Source organism: Pollachius pollachius, assembly GCF_949987615.1.
Source record: "Pollachius pollachius genome assembly, chromosome: 10".
Classification (NCBI taxonomy): domain Eukaryota; kingdom Metazoa; phylum Chordata; class Actinopteri; order Gadiformes; family Gadidae; genus Pollachius; species Pollachius pollachius.
The window spans coordinates 4,739,336-4,758,893 of NC_136943.1; the positions used below are offsets into that span (position 1 = coordinate 4,739,336).

The 19,558-nt window shown below is 47.8% G+C and overlaps 1 protein-coding gene across 3 annotated transcripts in view; it reads left to right on the plus strand.

Annotated features, from left to right (window-relative positions):
* trpc7b (transient receptor potential cation channel, subfamily C, member 7b) overlaps positions 1–19,558 on the plus strand; it is a gene marked incomplete at both ends in the record, with an annotated part of 51,448 nt that overhangs the window by 26,362 nt on the left and 5,528 nt on the right. For 2 of the 3 annotated variants that reach the window (XM_079745224.1, XM_079745225.1), the window contains 2 exons: positions 16,432–16,627; positions 17,151–17,372. In XM_079745224.1, coding sequence (XP_079601350.1) covers positions 16,432–16,627; positions 17,151–17,372 — 418 coding nt within the window. Of the gene's footprint in view, positions 1–16,431; positions 16,628–17,150; positions 17,382–19,558 lie in introns of all 3 variants that reach the window. The other variant, XM_079745223.1, reaches the window with a different exon arrangement.

A 19,558-nucleotide genomic window follows, 5' to 3' on the forward strand; every position in this document is an offset into this window, starting at 1 on the left:
TGATGGATGCGGGACCTTGAATCTCCCTGTCAGGATGGTTTTGTTTTTCGCGATAACGACCGGGCTTGTTGTACGTACGTTTCCGTTCGGTGGGGGGGGGGGCGCTGAAATGACACCAACCTTTCGGAGGGGTTGAATAATCGCTTGGCGCGTTTTGATGGATCTTGTTTTTTAATGGCGATGGAACCTGTCTCTGTGAATCCCGGCGTTACCCTACGAATGCACTGAGCTGAAACGGTAATCGGGTTCCGCTCTGTGCAGCTCTCCTACGCATCCAGGCGCTTCCTTCCTCCTTCGATCGTTGGTGGGGGCCCCATGAATAACGGAGGGTCCCTGTCAAGACGTTTCCAATTAGTCTGCTGTTTTTATCCCCGCTAAAGGACATGGCCGTGGGCATGTAGCCCTGGGAGGTTGGTGCCCAGTAGGATATTGACCTTTTTCGCATCCTCCCCGTCTCAGAGTTCCTGCTGGGATATATCGAGTCCTTGGTCTTGAATCGGTGGTACAAGATTGAACCTTAATGTCCCTCCGCTTCCACAGGGGAAAACCGGGCTGTTTGTTACAATTGAATGAGGGGCCAGTTGTTAGGCAGCTCATGATTCACGTCGCAAAAGGAATCCATGAGGATCCAATTTTAAGGCCGTTGTGATGGGTAAACAGAGTAAACGTTGCATTTTCTACTGCTGGTAGACAATTGACCATCTCCCTCACCCTGCCTATTAAGCTACTCTGTCTGCCACCTTGAGTATGGGCTGGTGAGTCTTTCATTATCAATGACCTGCAGTTCATGTGGCTGATGAAAAGGTCCGAGCCTTGTCCGACAAAGGTAAATATATTGTGTCGTGAGTGAGGGATTTAGAAGTTGTGTTTGCTGTTGTGTAAACTCCTAGTGTTCTCTCCTATTGGATGAACCGTGGGACATGAGATGGTTCTATCATTCATCATTAAGTCATGTATCATTTTGTGATTAAGTTGTTGATGACGGTGTATGTTTTAATAGCCTCTGTGTCATCTTTGTGTGATGATTCAGTCCATCAGTTGTGACATGGTGACACTGACAGTCAAAATAGATTATTGTCGTCACGTTCGGTTTTATTTTACGCATTTGCTTCGCTTCATTTCTTGATTTTGATTTATTTTGTTTTATTAATTGCTCGTTGAAGCCATCCATCTCTCTGTGGTGTGACAGGATTGTTAAAGAACCGTCTTTCTCTGTCATCACTCATCCAGCAGTGGAAACAACTTTGAGGCGCCCAATTTTAGTTGGGCTACAGCCCAAACCCTCCCTTACCCTCTTCTCCTCACCCTCACCGTCTCCCTCCCTCCCTCTCTTCCTCCCCACCCCGGGGGCGAAGATGCTCTCACAACTTAAGAGATTCCATTAGAGTCCATTAGTCGGGATGACTCATTGTGCTTCCTTCTTGTCTAGTTCAGGCCGTTGTCTATTGGGTTTGATGCCAGCTAGAGTGACACTGCCCTGTACTTAGTGGCCCTTTGGCCTGTTGGCCCTTATGCCTCCACAATATACCACAGCACAGGGAGCTCTGTTGCTCGTGTACAACCTGTTGTCCAGGCGATGCAGAGCTCTGCCGTCCTTCAATCGGAGGGCACGTCCCTTAAGGCCATGTTTCAAATGTGTGCAGTGCATCCAGGCTTCTAATAGAAACATGTGTCCGTGCCTCTCCTTCCACGTTCACTGCTCCACTCGCAGACAGCGCTATTGTGGTGTTTACAGCGCCATAAACACAGTTTAGCTTGTCAGCTTGTTTTCTTCCGATGGTTTCAGCTGGTGCCGGGAGCTGCATTAAATTGCTGTGATGTCAGGAAGAGAAATCTGTGGTTTTGGCTGCGTTCCCCAGGCGTGCCACTAGGGGTCTCTCTAGCTCCGAGTCATGGCAGGTAAACACAAGGGCATATGAGAGAAAACGAGTTAAACCACCATTAAAGTAATCATGTTTGTGCTTTGCTACTCGTATATCTCACGGTTGAAAGGTTATTACCCATCTGTTCAGTCCTTCCCTCCGACGATACGCACGTTCCCATCAATCTGTCTTTTTACTGTTATCTGTCTGGTGGTTCTGTGTCTGTGTGCCCAAAGTGTTTGTTAAGGCAACAATGTTTTGTGCTGCTGTGCCCAGTTCTTTGTGTTCCCGTTCTATCCCCAACTCTTTTAATCCCTTCCTTCCGAATTTAAATCGATGTTTGTTACGGCGCAGTGCACCGCGGATGTGCATGTGTGTGTGTGTGTGTGTGTGTTTGTTTGTGTGTGTGTGTGTGTATGTGCTTGTGTTTTGCTGTGTATGTGTTTGTGAGAGCATGCCTGTGTGTGTGCTAGTTCGTGTTTGCCTGCGTGCGTGCGTGCGTGTGTGTGTGTGTGTGTGTGTTTGTATCTATGTGTGTGTGTTTGTTTGCGCTAGCATGTGTGTGCGGGTGTGTGTGTGCGCCAGCGGAGGTGCATTCACGCGTGCATGTGTGGGAGGTTGGGTGTGTGGCCGGGTGGGGCAGGGTTGTGTGTGGGTGGGTGGGGTCGGGTGGTGTGTGGATCAGCGATGGACAGTGGGAAGCAGGTGGAGGTGGTAATGATACCTCAGGAGGAGTACACTCTGGGAGTCGGGGGAGAAGTGGACGGAGAGGGATGTCAGACTGCATCAATATTCCTCCCTATACCGCTCCTCTCTGTGTCTCCTCCTCCTCTATATGTCTCCTCCTCCATGTGTCTCCTCCTCTATATATCTCCTCCTCCTCTAGATGTCTCCTCCTCCATGTGTCTCCTCCTCCACTATATGTCTCCTCCTCCATGTGTCTCCTCCTCCATGTGTCTCCTCCTCTATATATCTCCTCCTCCTCTATGTGTCCGAGGCTGACAATCAGACCACACTAATCAAGCCCAGATTCCACGCGATTTTGGCGTCACATACGATGGTTCAGAATAGCGTTGATTACGAGCGTCGTTACGCAGGATCGGGCTTTCGTACCCTGTGTAGCGTGTCGCGGTCAGCAGCTAGCGATGTGGCTTCTCCAACACGCCAACCATGCTCCGACGTCATTACTAGCGTCATTGTCACTTCTGAAAAACACTGACGTTGATACATATATATATATATTTTGCGACGGAATGCGTCACGGTGACCGTGTCCAGGCAAAGTCTCAGCGAGCTGTAATGAGGCGGTAATCGTAAGTAGTCAAGGTGACCATTGTGAAGGAAAGAAATTGTGTCCCGCCATTTTGTGTTTTTGTGTGTATGATGATAACGCGCACACACAAACAGCTGGAGAGGACTTTAATGAGGACTAAGCTGTTAGCCACACAGCCATCCCTCCCAGGAGGCGGAGTCTGAAAAACAGGCTGGGTGACTCACACACGTAATTACACATGGACACACAAAAACGCACACACAGACACACAATGGACCCGACCAGGCACTCAAAGCAGTTAGGTCCCCACACGTCTAGAGCACACTTACACTTGCACAAACACTTAGACAGACACACACACACACACACACACACACACACACACACACACATACACACAGTATTTAAATCATTTTATATACACACTTTGCCTTCCAAATGGTTATATTTGCACATGCACTCAGAGGTAGCAAACACTTGCCACAATCACACACATACATAAACATACACACACGCTCTCACACACGGACACACAAATGCAGAGTGCAGGATCTATGAGATTTGGATCTTGACATCGCTGTGGCAACAGTAGTGCCGGTTCTATTTTGCAGTCAGTCGTGCATGGAGACAGAATGGTGTGTGTGTGTGTGTGTGGGGGGGGACATTCACGGACAGGGAGAGAGAATGCGAGGCAAAAACCAAAAGAAGGATGAGTGACAGAGCAGATGAGGAGAGGCAGGATGAAAGAAAGACAGGGCTTCGGAGGAGGTGCAGGTCGAGGTTAATGGGGGCTGGGCTCAGAGAGGAAACGGGGATGAAGAGGAACTCGGAGATGGACCTAGAAGAGAGAGACGTGGATTATAGAATGGCATTTCGATCTGTTTGCAGGAAGGACACATGTTTGTCGTATGTGCTAGGTTTCTTTCTCTGGTTAGAAACTAAGCCAAATCGATAACATTCCCAACCGAAAGCACATCAGAGAGAACTGATCTGCATGAATATAAAATACAAATTCGTTTTATCTGGCTTATCCAAAACATCACACATCATCAAATAAAATGGCAAAATAATAATAAAATAAAGAATAAAACTAAAAAACAAATTAAACCTGACAACAAAACAAACACTTTATATCCCTGCTTTAGCATCAATTAGGGAGCTGAATAGGATGACATCTGGAAGAGGCGGTGACAAGGAATGAAAAATAACCCCCTCTCTCTCTCTCTCTCTCTCTCTTTCTTTCACTTTTCTCTGTATTTCTTTCTCTCTTTTCTCCTTTCGCTCTCTTTTTGTGAGATCAGGACAAAAGCGGTCAGAGCCGGTGAAAGACATGATGGAGAAAGGGCCAAACGGGGAGTTAGAAGGTCAGACTGACAGCCAGCCCCAGACCCACAATGCCAGCCTATCCGGAGATCTTGAACGGACCTATTACTGTATGAGAGTGGGAGAATACACCTAAATATAGATATCACAGGCGGACAAAAGCACTAGAATAAGCACATTTTCACCCACTTACAAGGGAAGCCAAATACATAAGGAGGCTGTAGGTCCACACACAAACGCGCACACACACACACACAAAGTTGAACATGCGCATAATTACACGTCCCGTAATTAACGCTCACGTCAAAAATCGAACCAGCATCGATAATGTCATGTTGTTGCCCTGGCAACACATGTATGTCCGTCGTAACGACGGGGCCGCCATGTCTTTATTGAATTGGCAGGATGAGAGATGATACAGGGGATCTGGAGGGAAGGTCCCCGAGTGCTCTATCAGATTAGAGCCACGCACGCAGAGCTCCCATGACATCTAGATAGAGGGTGGGGGAGATGAAACTCAAATGGTTGAGGGAGTGATCTATGAGACGACAGAGGAAAGATGAGGAGGTAATAAGCATCTCAAAAATGAGTCAAGAGGGCGGGGGAGGGGGCGCTGTGTGTGTGTGTGTGTGTGTGTGTGTGTGTGTGTGTGTGTGTGTGTGTTTGTGTGTGTGCGTGTGCGTGTGCGTGTGCGTGTGCGTGTGTGTGTGTGTGTGTGTGCGCGCGCAAAGCCAACCCCCTAATACGTTCAGCAACTAGTGTGCATCTATAGTTGGCACTTATGGTCTAATGTACACGCACTCACACACACACAGTTGTGAATGTCATAATAACGCTGACAACCTACTTTACCAAGTGAACACATGTTTGTTAAGTATGTAAGTCAACTTTAATGTAAGGTTTAGTACATAAACGTAAACCTACTCATATCCGTCATCAATCACCTTTCCTCTCCCCCTGTCATGCACGTGCTCACATAATGTACACACACACAAAATGCGCGCACACACACATACACACACACAGGGTTAGCAATCGACCAAGAGGACTACGATTCTCTAAAACCTGAGGTAAGCAAGGATCCCGCCCCCCTGCTATCACCATGGTGACGGGTGTGGAGGAGAGAAGCTTAATCTGGCTTAAGTATGTCAAGACATTTCCCACATAGTTCTGAATATCCTCCAGTTCTCCCAGTCCCCACCTGTATTAGAGGGGAGGGGAGGAGTGGTAGAGAGTAAAGGTAGATTTGAGAAAAGTCAGAGGAAAGGAAATGAGGGATAGAGCGTAGGATAGGAGTGGTGGAAGGAAAGAGAGCTGGGAATCTTTGGAGTTGTTGCTTCACATCAAAACCTGGTGCTCTGTGTGCTTTATGCTTGAGGAAGAAACGTGTTCTCGACCAAACTATAAATCAGCATGAGGATCCTCAGGAGTACAGCAACAGGCTGGGAGGATGATATAAAGGCTGTACAACCACAAGTTGGGACATAGTGATATATAATGAGGTGCTGGAGAAGGACAAAGGGAGAGAGCGAGAGAGGGAGAGAATGACGCAGAATAATGACTCCGGGCGTTTTAATAAATACAACAACATTTCCTCTGGATCGCCCAGATGGGATCGCATGTTCACAACTGTAAAACAATGAACAAAGGCGGTGGGGCAAAAAACGAAATTAGAAAAATCTCATAACAAAGGACTGATGAAAAGAATAGATAGTGAGACGGCAGAAGACATGAAGAGGACAAGAACACCTTTTGACAGGAGATTAGTTTGGAGAGAGATGGAGAGCTAGATACACGAACAGAGAGAGAGAGAGAGTGAGAGAGATCTTTTGATGTTGAAAAACTTTTGTTCCCAGTTTCTTTCTTCAATAATTTACCTTTTAAACACAGACAAAAAGAAACGTTAGATTATACAGCAATAGTTAATAAATAAATAAATAAACACACTCATTAAAACACAGAGTTAAAAAAGAGCTTCCCCTCCTGCACAGTGCATACTGCTGAGGTAAAGCACCATACGTCCCTGAACCCTTCCATTGTGCCCATTAATGAGTGGTACCTGAAGTCCACCCTGACTCTGGCCTTCACCAGGACCCCAAACATCTCTGCCAGCCCAAGGCCTGCCTCCCCCTCTACCTGGTTCTTCCTGCTTTTGTAAACAGCCATTTTGGCTTGCCCGACCACAAAATTCAAAAAACACCATTTTTTTAAAATTTTCCTTAATGTAACCACCACCAAAGATAAAAGCAGATTCTGACCAGACCCAGGAGAGAAGCCACAGCCTCAGTGTTGTGGAGCCCTGGCCCTGCCACGTCCACCACCTGCCTCAGTTTGACCACCCCAGTGTAGCGCAGGCGCTGGGTGAGGCCAGGGCTCCTGCCATCTTGCACGTCCAGCCAAGCCCCGCACACCAGGGGCTCCCCCAGGGGCCAGAACAGAGACACAGCGGGCCCCAGTCTGTCCCATTTAAAGAGTCCATGTTTTGATAACACACAAGAAAAAAAACCCAATTCAATATCAACAAAGGGTTAAAACAAATTGGTCTAAAAAGAGGCCAGCTATCTTACTTAAAATTATGCCTGTTACCTGTCTCAAGACGACATCATCATGCCCCAATAGGTAAGGCTGGATGAACTGCAGCCTGAAAGCCGCCGCTCTGCTCCCCAGGTGAACTAACCCCTGCCCCCTCTCTTCTTTTGGAAGATATAATACACACTGAGGAACCCAATGCAACTTGTCCCAGAAAAAGTTTCAAATTACCGTTTGCACTTTTTCAAGAGCCCAGTAGGGGGTTCTAAACATTTCAGTCTGTGCCACAAGGTGGACGCTACAAGATTATTAATAATTAGGACCCTTCCTCTGTAGGACATGTGGGGATGCAGCCACCTCCACTTAGGCAGATTCCCCTCCACCTTCTCCAACACACCCTCCCAGTTCTTCCTTTCACTGTTCGTCCCCCAGATGAATCCCCAGGTATTTACCCCCCCCCCCCCCCCCCCCTCTTCCAGCTCAGCACCCCCCCCCGCAGCTGGGGCAGACCAGCAGACCACCTCCCAACTGCCAGCGCTTCACTCTTGGCCCAGTTCACTTTGGCAGCTGAGATCTTCCCAAATGTATCAACAATCTTGCCCAATTTATAAATGTCCTCCTGATTTTTAATAAAAATGATGTCATCTGCATAGGCTGATGAAATAAAATTTGAACTAATATCAGGTAAAAACAGGACATCAATTAAACCATGAACATTGTGCAATATGGGTTCTATAGACAGTGAATACAACATACCAGACATGGAGCAGTCTTGTCGAATACCTCTTTCTGTTTTAAAAGGTTTTCACAGACCACCATTTATCTTTAGCAGGTCCTCCTACAGGACCTTCATCTTAGCTATCAGAACCGGACTGAGGCCGTACCTTTGTAAAACTTTCCAAAGGTAGCGGTGCTCAACCCAATCAAAAGCTTTTTCCTGGTCTAAAGAAACCAGACCAGTATCTAAACCCAAAGAACCGGAGACTTCCAAAATATCCCTAATAAGTGACACATTGTCAACAATGGACCTGCCGGGCAGACATTAAGTCTGAGACCGGTGAATGAGCCGGTCCATCACCTTCTCCAGCCGGTTGGACAGCACTTTTGAAAGCAGCTTGTAATCTACGTACAGAAGTGAGATGGGCCTCCAGTTCTTGATCTCCTGCAGGTCTCCTTTCTTGGGCAGCAGAGTGAGCACAGCCCTCCTGCAGCTCTGTGGGTGAGAGGAGTCCTCAAAACTCTCTGAGAAAACCCCCAGCATGTCTTCCTTAAGTACAGTCCAGAAAACTCTGTAGAATTCAGAGGGCAACCCATCGATGCCGGGGGCCTTACCCCCCTGTACACTCTGCAAGGCAGCAAACACCTCCTCCTCAGTCAGGGGCCCCTCCAGCTCCCTGTTGGTCTCCTCTGACACTGGGCAGGTTCCACGAGTCAAAAAACAGGATCATCCTCCTGGTACTCACTGCTATACAGCTTCACATAGAAATCCATCGCTCTGTTCCTGATGTCTGCTATGTCTGTGAGCTGCTGTCCGTCCTCTGACCGCAGCGCATGGATCCGTCTGCTCTGTCCGTTCTTCTTCTCCAGACTGAAGAAGAGCTATGATGGGGAATCCATTAAAGAAACGCTCTGAAAACGTGAGCGGACTAGCGCCCCCTGCGCTCTGGAGCCAAGCAGGTCTGCCAGCACAGCTTTTTTAGATTTGAGGTTCTCAACACAGCCTCCATTTCCTGTGGACTGTTTAGTAGGCTACTCTGCAGCTCCACTATATCTAACTCCAGATCTTTCATAGACTTGGTGATGCTACGAGAGACATTGAGAGTGTACTGTTGACAAAGCTGCTTTGTCTGTATTTTGCCATGATCCCACCATTGTTTTAAACACATAAAACCCTCCTTTCTCTCCCTAAAACCTTTCCAAAAATAAATAAAAACCTCTCTAAAATGCGCATCTAAAAGCAAAGCGGTGTTGAAATGCCAATATGTAGACTTATTCTTCATATTTGCAATAAAAACCTCACATATAACCATTGAATGGTCCGAGAAGCCTACTGGACATATATTACACTCATTAAAAATGCTAAAATGATGCGTAAAAGAATAAAACCTGTCTAACCTAGCTAAAGATAAAAACAAGTTCCCTGCTGTGGACCCAAGTATATTGTTTAACATTGTGGTGGATTTTCCTCCATGCGTCACTGATTTTTAGTGTTAGCATTGACTTCCGAGAGGGTGCATGAGGTTCTGTATGATTCCTGTTGTTATCATCAGCTGTGCAGTTAAAATCCCCTCTCAAAAACGAATAATCTTCTGGCATACATTGGGCCCATCTTGCATCCGGGGTAATTGTCTTTCTCACTGGCACATGTGTCGTTGCTAGTTTGCAACTGGCGCAGAGCGTTCTTTTCCCTCCTGCGCCACGCGTCGGTAAATTAGGGAATGATCTTGCGCCCCAAGGGGCGGTTCGGCGAAAGGAGGAGGCGTGTTCTGGCGCAAACGTTCCCTGGTGCTATTTTGCAGTTTCAGAAATCACTTGTGCCACAAACCAGGAAATACCTGGCTTAAAGTCAGTGGCGCGTTGTTCAGATGCTATTTTAAGGGCGCATGCATAATGTTGCTGGTGCACCTCGCGCATAAACTTTGCTTCTCTTTGCTTCTATCGGTAATAAGTTGTACTTTTAAATCAATGCATCTGCAAACACCGTACAGCAAACATATATTTGCTGTACGGTGGAGAGTATTTGATCATGAGAAAACATTGTTCTACCGCAAGTGAGTGTTAAAAATAATGAATGTATGCGGGCGCACGTGTGTGTATGTGTAAAATAATTAATGAATGTGGGCGCGCGTGTGTGCGTCCATCTGTTTAAACACACGCAAACTAAACACGTAACGCATAATACAGTCCATGGCAATGTATATTAACGGGGGTACACATTCATATTAGGAACACAAGTCAATAACGATACTGCATACAATACTGATAAGAAACGATGTTTGTAATGTATTTCGTATATCATTAAATCGAACCACAGTTACTGCATATCATATGTGTGTTAAGTTTTCTTTGCCAAAATTTATTTGAGGACTCAGTATTTCTGAAGTTGTGGAAGAAAACCTTATTCCATGTGTGAATTAGGCCATATTATTTGGCCATAAACTGAGCCATTTGAAGTTTGAAATTCATGTGCATCTGTCTCATTGGAGACTACAGACGCGCTGTCAAAATATCAACTCGTCAGATTCAAATGCGCTCATGGCTCTTAAAGGGAATGGGAGCTGGCACTCTCATTGGTTTATTGCACGTTACGCCCAAAACACACCTACGGGTAATCATTGCCCAGCGCCGGGGCAATCATGCTCTGACGAGCAGCGACCAGCAACAGAGGGGAACAGACGAGATGGAGCGGGAGCGAGAGACATACAGAGATGCTAGGTCGCCATAGGGCATATGTCTGCAAAGGAAAGTGTTTGGAAGCATGTCTGCAGATGAATAATCCATGAGAAGTGGTCAGGGGTCTCCACAAGGCTTGGAGGCACACTGGGGAGGGTTCAGAACCAGGAGGCAGCCGCCCCTCTAATACCTCCCCTCCCCTCTAATCACGAGTCATTTTTGCGCCGGTAAAAAAGCAACATCGCCATAGAACCGCCCACAAAGCTACTTGCGCTTGGCGCTTCTCGCTTGCGTTTCAGACCGTTAAAATAGGGCCCAGTAACTTAAAACCAAACTAAGTTCATTTAAAAAACCTGAACTCTGTCAGGGCCAGAATTTGGAGCGTATACATTAATAAATACAATAGTAAAACGCTCATATTTTGCCTTAACTACCACCAGTCTCCCCTTCACCCGCTCTTCCACCACATTAGATAAGGGCACAACATATCTGGAGAAAAGGAGAGCCACTCCTGCTGCTAAAATGGCTTAAAATGACTGCCCTCAAACTCCCTCCTCCAGTCTGTTTCATTAAAAACATCACTGTGAGTCTCCTGGAGCATCATTATATTCATTTTTTTTAAGTTTAAAAGTTTCAAACAGGCAAGCCCTCTTCCTCACATCTCTAGCTCTGTTTAAATTAAGAGTGGAAACCTTAAAAGAACTCATTGCCTTTGATGTGAGGAGAGGCACACAGATGAGGAGAAACAGCAGGCCAACTGCTCTACAAATAGTCTTTATTATTGTTGATGCTTTCATTTTCAACACCCAGAATTGTATCTTCAGGATTTCCACCACACTGCTTTGCATCTTCAACATTTCGTTTTTTCCCTTCAACATTTGTAACACTTTGAATGTGATTTTCCACACTTGCCACCCTCTGTTTCAACGCTTCAACATTGGTTGAGGTCCCTGCTGTCACCTCAGCAGGCTCAGCTCGTTTTCCAGGGGTTTCCGGGCAAGTTCTCATGAGATGCCCCTCCCTCCCACATCCAAAACATTTCAGAGTGCCAGAGTGGTCAAACACTGCATAATCAAAATCATTCACTTTTATACTGAAAACTAAATTCAGTTCAGCATCTTTCTTATTTAAAATCATATGAACTTGCCGTCTGTACCCCACGACATGTCTCATCAGGGGAGACTTGAAACCCGACGGCAACTTCCTTATAGCCAACACAATTTTCCCGTGCCTTGATAACTCCCTGATCAACACTTCATCCCGATAAACGGGGGGATGTTGGAGATGGTGACCCTTGCCGCAGGTGTAGTTAGCGGAGATACTGACACAAAGGAATCCTTAACCACGATGCCGGTCTCCACTACTTTGTTTGCTTTCGCTACTCTGTCAACAAAAATCACGACTGCTCCGTTTTTCCGGGCAGCGGACATAATACTGCTATACCTGACCACCTCTCCTACTGCCAAACCGCAGTCCTCAACCGAGCACGGAAAAGCTGGGGAGATCTTGAAGCAGTGCATTCGGCTCAGATCGTCGAACGCCACCATGCTTCAGGCGCACCGTGGGGACATCTCTCTGTGTCCCCACTTGCAGAGCGAGCAAGTGGGACACAGAGAGATGGAGAGAGAGAGAGAGAGAGAGAGAGACAGAAACAGAGGGGGAGAGAGAGAGAAATATCTAGAGCGACAGAAACAGAGAGAGAACAAGTGGGACACAGAGAGATGGAGAGAGAAATATCTTGAGAGACAGAAACAGGGAGAGAGAGAGAAATATCTAGAGAGACAAACCGAGGGGGAGAGAGAGAAATATCTAGAGAGTAGAAACAGAGAGGGGGAGAGAGAGAGAGAGGAACAGATATAGGGATGAGTAGGGAGAGAAAGAGGGAGACACATACAGAGATGGAGGGAGACAGGGAGAGAACGATCTAGAGAGACAGAGAGGAACAGATAGAGGGATGGAGAGGGGGACAGTAAGAGAGAGTGAGGGAGACGGGGAGAGAAAGATAGTGAAACAGGAATAGATAGAGGCAGAGAGAGGGAGATTGAGGGGGAGGGAGTATCTGTGTGTGTGTGTGTGTTAAGGGGGACATGGTGGATTTGTCCGTGTCGTGGTCTGATTTGGGTTTGGACTGCTCCCACAGTACTGGTGGTGCTGTGACTCACCACCATCCCACACACAAAGCCACATGCTGCGTGTGTGTGTACGCACACATTGCTAGAGGCTCACACATTGTGATCAGCCAATCTTAATAGCAGATAATGCCCCATTCTCCATCTGTGTCTCAGATGCTCTCAGTCATCACTGGCATGGAATACCTACACCCATGCAACACATACACACACACACAAACAAAAACATACTGACTCCCTTTCAGTTAAGTTGAAATGGATTTTAGCAGTTTAAAACAAGGCGAGATGGAAGTTTTAAATAACTATCAGCCCACTCACACTGTCTAAGAGTGATCCCGCTCCCAGGCTGATTGTGTCAAATCGTAGATTTGAATCATTAATTAACCTCGGTTAAGGCTCCATGATTGCCATCATAACTATGTTTTCTCTTTTCCTGATTGGGGGGCACTGACACGACTGACAAAGTGGTGAAGAGAGTGGAGAGTGTCGTTCTAGCGCCCACCGGAGGGCCGGCGGAGAGCAGCCATTGATTCAAGTGCTAATTGAGACACAGCACAGACGTGGGCTGCCTAATTGTTCTCATTTTAGCATTTCTATATCCACAGATTTGAATTAGTCTTTTGCTTGGAATTGAGACGTGGGAAGAAAAAATGAGCTGCTTATAATATTCTTTTTTTTAAAGGACATTGTACTAGGAAATAATGAGGCTTCAGGGCAAGACGACTACAAATCCACCTCCTCTGGTCCACACTGATGGCTGAGGAGGGAAGTGTGACGTACATAGGGAGGGAGGTGTCCCATTGGCTGCTGCTTCTCGGCTGTGAGGGTTCTGGCTGGCTTGCTGTTTAAGGGCCAAATTGATATACACTGTGCGTGCGTGCGTGCGCGTGTGTGTGTGTATCTGTGTGTGTGGAAGAAAGTGCCGTTATTTACCAGTGCATCATCAATTTCTATTCGGGTTGCATATCGTGTCTCCGTCTCCATGCTGCAGGGCTGAAACTCTTTAAAGTTCCCAGCGATAAAGGTGTATCAGACACTTCATGCATCACAATTAAAAAGCAATTCCCTGAAACAACGACCCGGCCTACAAACCGATGGGAATAAACGCAGCCCTCCCTCCCTCCCTCACCGACCCTCTCGGGGCACTGAGCTTGGACATTTACTCCATGTAATCAGTGTGTGGTGGATGCGCATCTCAATCCTCAGGGGATGACTTTGCAGGTGGTTCCTTTGCTTCTGTCCCCTAACGGGAAGCTCTCTCACTGAGCAGACACGGCGGATACCGTTTCTCTCCGCGCAGGCTAGTGATGCGCGGACAGAAACGGTACTAGTGATCACAGCCACTAACCTGTCACGGACTGGAACAGTGAGGCTGAAGTCACACTTCTGGGGACCCCATGAGTAAGAAGATCCTTGTCGGGACTCGGAAAACGACGCAGAGCTAGGCAGAGCTTCCTGGATTTGTAACGCCCCGTCGTGTTACCGTGTCCACCAGGGGGCAGTGTAGCTTTTCCAACCGATTCTGTACAAGGGCTGAAGTCGACGTAAGAGCATCTTGAGCACACTCTTATGTATGCTGGGTCATCGGATGGCAAAATGGGCGTGGATGGTCTCTTGCGTAGCGCCGCAGAACGAAAAGTTGAATTTTATTGTCGTGTTCGCAAGTTTCCCGTGTGACGTGTACAACCTCGTTCATTGTTTTCAACTTTGTTTATAGAGGTCGGCTGCACAGTTTCAGCAGTCGAAACCTCCATGAACACTTGGAGACAGATGTTGTTCGGTAGGTTTACTGCTAATGAGCTGCAGCTTAATAAGACTTGTTTAACAAAGAGTCACATAGACAAAATATAGTGAACGCAAACGACACAAAGGTGACTCGGTCGCACACAAAGACACAGACACATAAGAACTCTAGCTTTGTCTGTTCTTCCTGTGTGTGTTTGTTTGTTTGTGTGTGCGTGCATTACTTTTTTGTGTGCCCGCCTGAGCCATGCCTTCTTTAAGCCCTCTCCCCTTCACTTCGTGCGGTGCACCAGCGTCTTGTTCTCTTTTTAAGAGTAGTTTAGTCTGGGCTGGCTCCATCGGCGATCCCTCTGTCCAGGAGCCCACAGATCTCCAGTGCTGTCCTCTTCCTCCACCGTCTGCCCTCCGGCCGTGAAGACGGGCGGCTGCCTCCTGGTTCTGAACCCTCCCCAGTGTGCCTCCAAGCCTTGTGGAGACCCCTGACCACTTCTCATGGATTATTCATCTGCAGACATGCTTCCAAACACTTTCCTTTGCAGACATATGCCCTATGGCGACCTAGCATCTCTGTGTGTCTCTCGCTCCCGCTCTATCTCGTCTGTTCCCCTCTGTTGCTGGTCGCTGCTAGTCGGAGCATGATTGCCCCGGCGCTGGGCGGGAATCTGACCGTGGACCCGGCCAACGAGGACGCTCGTTGGGGCACATGGGGGACATCATTAGAAGACGCGAGGCCGTTCGTCTCGGTCCACCAGGGACGTGTGTGCGGCTTACGCCATGCAATTTGTTTTTCTGAAGTGTTCGAGTCAATATTTACCGCCGCCATGCAGTTTAAAGACGCTGTTTCGCCCAGAGATGCTGAAACATGCGCTGAAATCTAAGCAGACCAGGATGACGTAAACAGGCCATTAGGAATTGTGCACGGCTGAGCGGCCGGGATAAACCCGTGGCTTGATTAAAATAACTTAATAGTTGTAGTCGGGCAAATTGCATGCTCTCTAAGTGTTTGTTTGTGTGTTTGTGTGTGTGTGTGTGTGTACAAGTGTTTGTGTGTGTGTGTGCGCACACGCATGTGCTCGCGGATAAGGTGTTCAAATTGGATCTGACTGACCGGGTGATTTCATCAGTACCACCGCGTAAACCCCTCTGTGAGAACATTACATCGGCTATCATGAGGTGTTCTTGCAGTGTGGCGACACACAGACACTCATGTGCTCACCTGGCTGTGGACTGCTTCCCTGGCAATCGTCACCTCTGTTAGCCGTTAGCAAGCAAGCGTAGAGGTCTGTCATCGTATTGCTACCTTTTCTGACGATTACCTTCAGGATGTCTGGCAACCAAGCCTTCCCTGACACTTAGGCCTTTAAAACACACGTCAAGGTTCCTGTGTTCTGAGCAGCCCTCCCGTCTCTTCTGATTGGCTGCTGATGACCACATGGGCTGAGCTGTCTGGACGAAGAAGAACACGACCCTGGGGCTTTGATTTGTGTTACTAAATGCATCTCTCCCTCCCTCTCTCTCGTTCGCTCTGTCTCTTTGTCTCTCTCTCTCTGTTTGTCTGTCTGTCTGTCTGTCTGTCCTTGCCTCCCTCCCCTGACCCCTCTCTCTCACCTCTCTCTCTCACCTCCCTCCCCTCACCTTTCTCTCTCACCTCTCTCTCTCACCTCCCTCCCCTCCCCTCCCCTCACCTCCCTCCCCTCCCCTCATCTCTCTCCCTGACCTCTCACATCCCTCCCCTCACCTCTCTCTCACCTCTCACCTCCCTCCCCTCCCCTCACCTCTCTCTCTCACCTCCCTCCCCTCACCTTTCTCTCTCACCTCTCCCCCTCACCTCCCTCCCCTGACCACTCACCTCTCTCCCCTCCCCTCTCTCCTCCCCTCCCCTCCCCTCACCTCTCCCCCTCACCTCCCTCCCCTCCCCTCACCTCCCCCCCGACCACTCACCTCTCTCCCCTCCCCTCCCCTCTCTCACCTCCCTCCCCTCCCCTCCCCTCTCTCACCTCCCTCCCCTCCCCTCCCCTCTCTCACCTCCCTCCCCTCAACTCTCTCCCTCACCTCCCTCCCCTCCCATCACCTCCCTCCCCTGACCACTCACCTCTCTCCCCTCCCCTCCCCTCTCTCTCCTCCCCTCCCCTCTCTCTCCTCCCCTCCCCTCTCTCTTCTCCCCTCCCCTCTCTCTGCAGGGTGGAGGAGAGCTTCAAGACCCTCTTCTGGTCCATCTTCGGGCTGTCTGAGGTCATCTCGGTGGTGCTGAAGTACGACCACAAGTTCATCGAGAACATCGGCTACGTGCTGTACGGCATCTACAACGTCACCATGGTGGTGGTGCTGCTCAACATGCTTATCGCCATGATCAACAGCTCCTACCAGGAGATCGAGGTACGCAGATGTCGGCCAATCACATCAGGCGCATTCATGTGCCCAAGTCAAGCCAATCAACACTTCCAGTGCTTATGTTGAAGAGGTTGTTAAGGAGAAAGAGGTTGTTAAGGAGAGGATTAGGTTGATTGTTTTTTAGAATGGCGTTAATTTGCAGTGTGTGCTTTACTTTAAACGTACTGTTAGTAGTCAGGCTAAAACTTGACGAGTCTGTCGGAATATAAGTGGTTATGTAAATATCTATGTTGCCTTTTTTGTACATGTATGCAGAAACATATATACATATTCAACATCAAGCTGAAAAGACGAAAGACTAGTAACAAGGAAAGGATGTCAATGTTTACATGAAGAATGGTTTCTTAAACGTTCTTGTATAAAGAAAGGTACCTTGGGAGGGAAGGAGAAAAACAATTAAGACACGGGGGGGGGGGGGGGGCGGCAATGAAAATAAAACAAAAATTAGGAGCCAATGAAAGCAGAGTGTATTCAAAGCATAACAAGTGTTTTCCGTGCGTCACTGCAGGAGGACGCCGACGTGGAGTGGAAGTTTGCTCGCGCCAAGCTTTGGCTGTCCTACTTCGACGAGGGCCGGACCCTGCCCGCCCCCTTCAACCTGGTGCCCAGCCCCAAGTCCTTCTACTACCTGGGGCTGCGCATCAAGGGCGGCCTGGTGCGCCTCTGCAAGGCCAGAAGCCGTCGCCACGACAACGAGGTGGAGATGGGCACGCTCCACTCCCGGCAAAAGGTATCGATGGCGTTACATTATAGATGACGCACAATCAGTACATTTGTCAGAGGAAAGAGAAACAACAATAGTCACTGTCTGCTCAGTGAAGATATTCCCGGAAAAAACCCGCGTGTAGCACTTACAATTGCAAGGTTAACCCATTCCCCGTATACAACAACGAAAGCTATGTTAAGACGCTGCACAATATCCAGTACTATTTTTTTTTTTAGTGGCAGTATGTATAACATACAATAAGTGCATAGGAGGGGTGTTTTTAGGAGAGTAAGGGAGGTGAAGGGGGGGGGGGGGGCTGTAATGCAGAGTCCAGGTGAACTCTGAACAAGTGATTCTTGAGTCTCTCGCGGAAGCTGGCGAGCGACTCTGCGGTCCTGACCTCGCCCGGGAGCTCGTTCCACCACTGCAGTGCCAAAACCGAGAAGAGTTGTGACTTTTGAAGAGTTGTTCGACCTTTGGTTGCTTCTAGCCATGGCGGAACCAGGCGTCCAGCTGAGGTGGTTGAGCAGAATAGCTGACCTTGACTAACGCATTACATAAAAGCCGGAGAGGCGTAAAAAACCCAAAGCAATGTCGACTAGCAACACCGTAGAATCGGGGGATCACTCCTAAAGGGTGTAAATAAAGGGCTGACTCATGGTAATGTTGAGTTAGTCAGCAGGGCGGGAGATGCTCTGATAGAACAGTGTAACAGGGTCGTATACAATAACGACGTTGTGCATATCATTACCGTCTCAAAGTGTGGCTCGCGTTACGAGCGCTTTTTTTATTTTCCCTGCAGTTATTGGAATTCCTCTCCGTATCTCTGATCCGGGGTCGTGTTAACCGTCAGCGGCTATGGTTAGAGGCTAGAGTATTTGATCTGATGTGAGCCAATCAGTGTGGTGTGCTCGGGCCAAGATAAGAGCTTGTGAAAGTGACAGCGCTAAAATGGCAGCTAGCGCTCTCATGGTGAGCGTAGTCTCACAGTGAGCTGAAGGAAAACTAAACTGCAATGATTGCAATCCGCCTGCAGACATTCAGAGTAGAGTAAGGTTAAGGTGACCTATCATACCACCAGGTGTGATTAGCCGTTACAAGCCGTTTTGAAAATCAGTCTCTTCTGACATCACAAGTGGGCGTGTCCACCCAGATGTGTGCTGGATAGATCAGTCTACCAGCTTACCCAGTGGACTATAGCAAATGTTGCTAATCTATCCGTCATGCATCTAGGTGGACACACGCCCACTTGTGATGTAAGAAGAGGCAGAGTTTCAAAACGGCTTGTAACGGCTAATCACACTCACACCTGGTGGTATAATATGTCACCTTTATGTTTGTTGTTATTCTCCCACACGCGCAACATGCTGGAAGCTTAAAATAAAGGCAGAACTAATGAATGACCTTTAGCCTACATGGACTTTGATTTGTTGACTCTGAATCCTTAATTTGAAGGATGAAAAATCCACCGAGAAACTAACCTCTGCTTTACACGGCCAGAGACTTGCTGTAAATGAGTGCTACCTTTATTGATTTTTGGTCGAAATGTGTGCACATCAAATTGAAAAATATATATATATATATATATATTTAAATTTTGAAGGTATATAGTGCTGGCGGATTTCATTTTACTCCACAACCCCAAATAGCAGGTAAGATATGTGTGAATAGGTAAGGTAGAAAAACATGAAATACGATGCTATGTTGATCTCAAGGATTTGTTAATGGGTTTGAAAGGGGTAAAAACGTGGTTGTCAGACGATTGCACCCCCTTGTTGCCGACGAAGTCTTAGCAGCTCGTGGCACATCGGAAACCGACGTTAAAGGGGAACTATGCCACTTTTTTGGCTTACTTTACCTTAATATAACAAAAAATAAGAGTCATTGTGATGGTTCTATAACACTTTATGGGTCGATTGGTCGCTGTTTCGACTCCCCCTAGCGCATCTTGGAGGAAAAAGGGAATATGCAAGTTTCTGCCGGCGACCCTCCGCCCACCCAAAGGGGAGTCTCCGGTCTCGCGAAGCACCGAATTGCCTTACGGCACTACAGACCCACAAACACGGAACCGGCTCGATATAAACACAAGTAGCGAAGGGATTGCTACATTCATCATGGATCAGCCGACTAAAAAGAGACAGAGAAACCCAATGTCGGAGAAACAGAAGAAGAGAAAAGGCAGACTGACCGACAGAGAGGCCAGACACGAG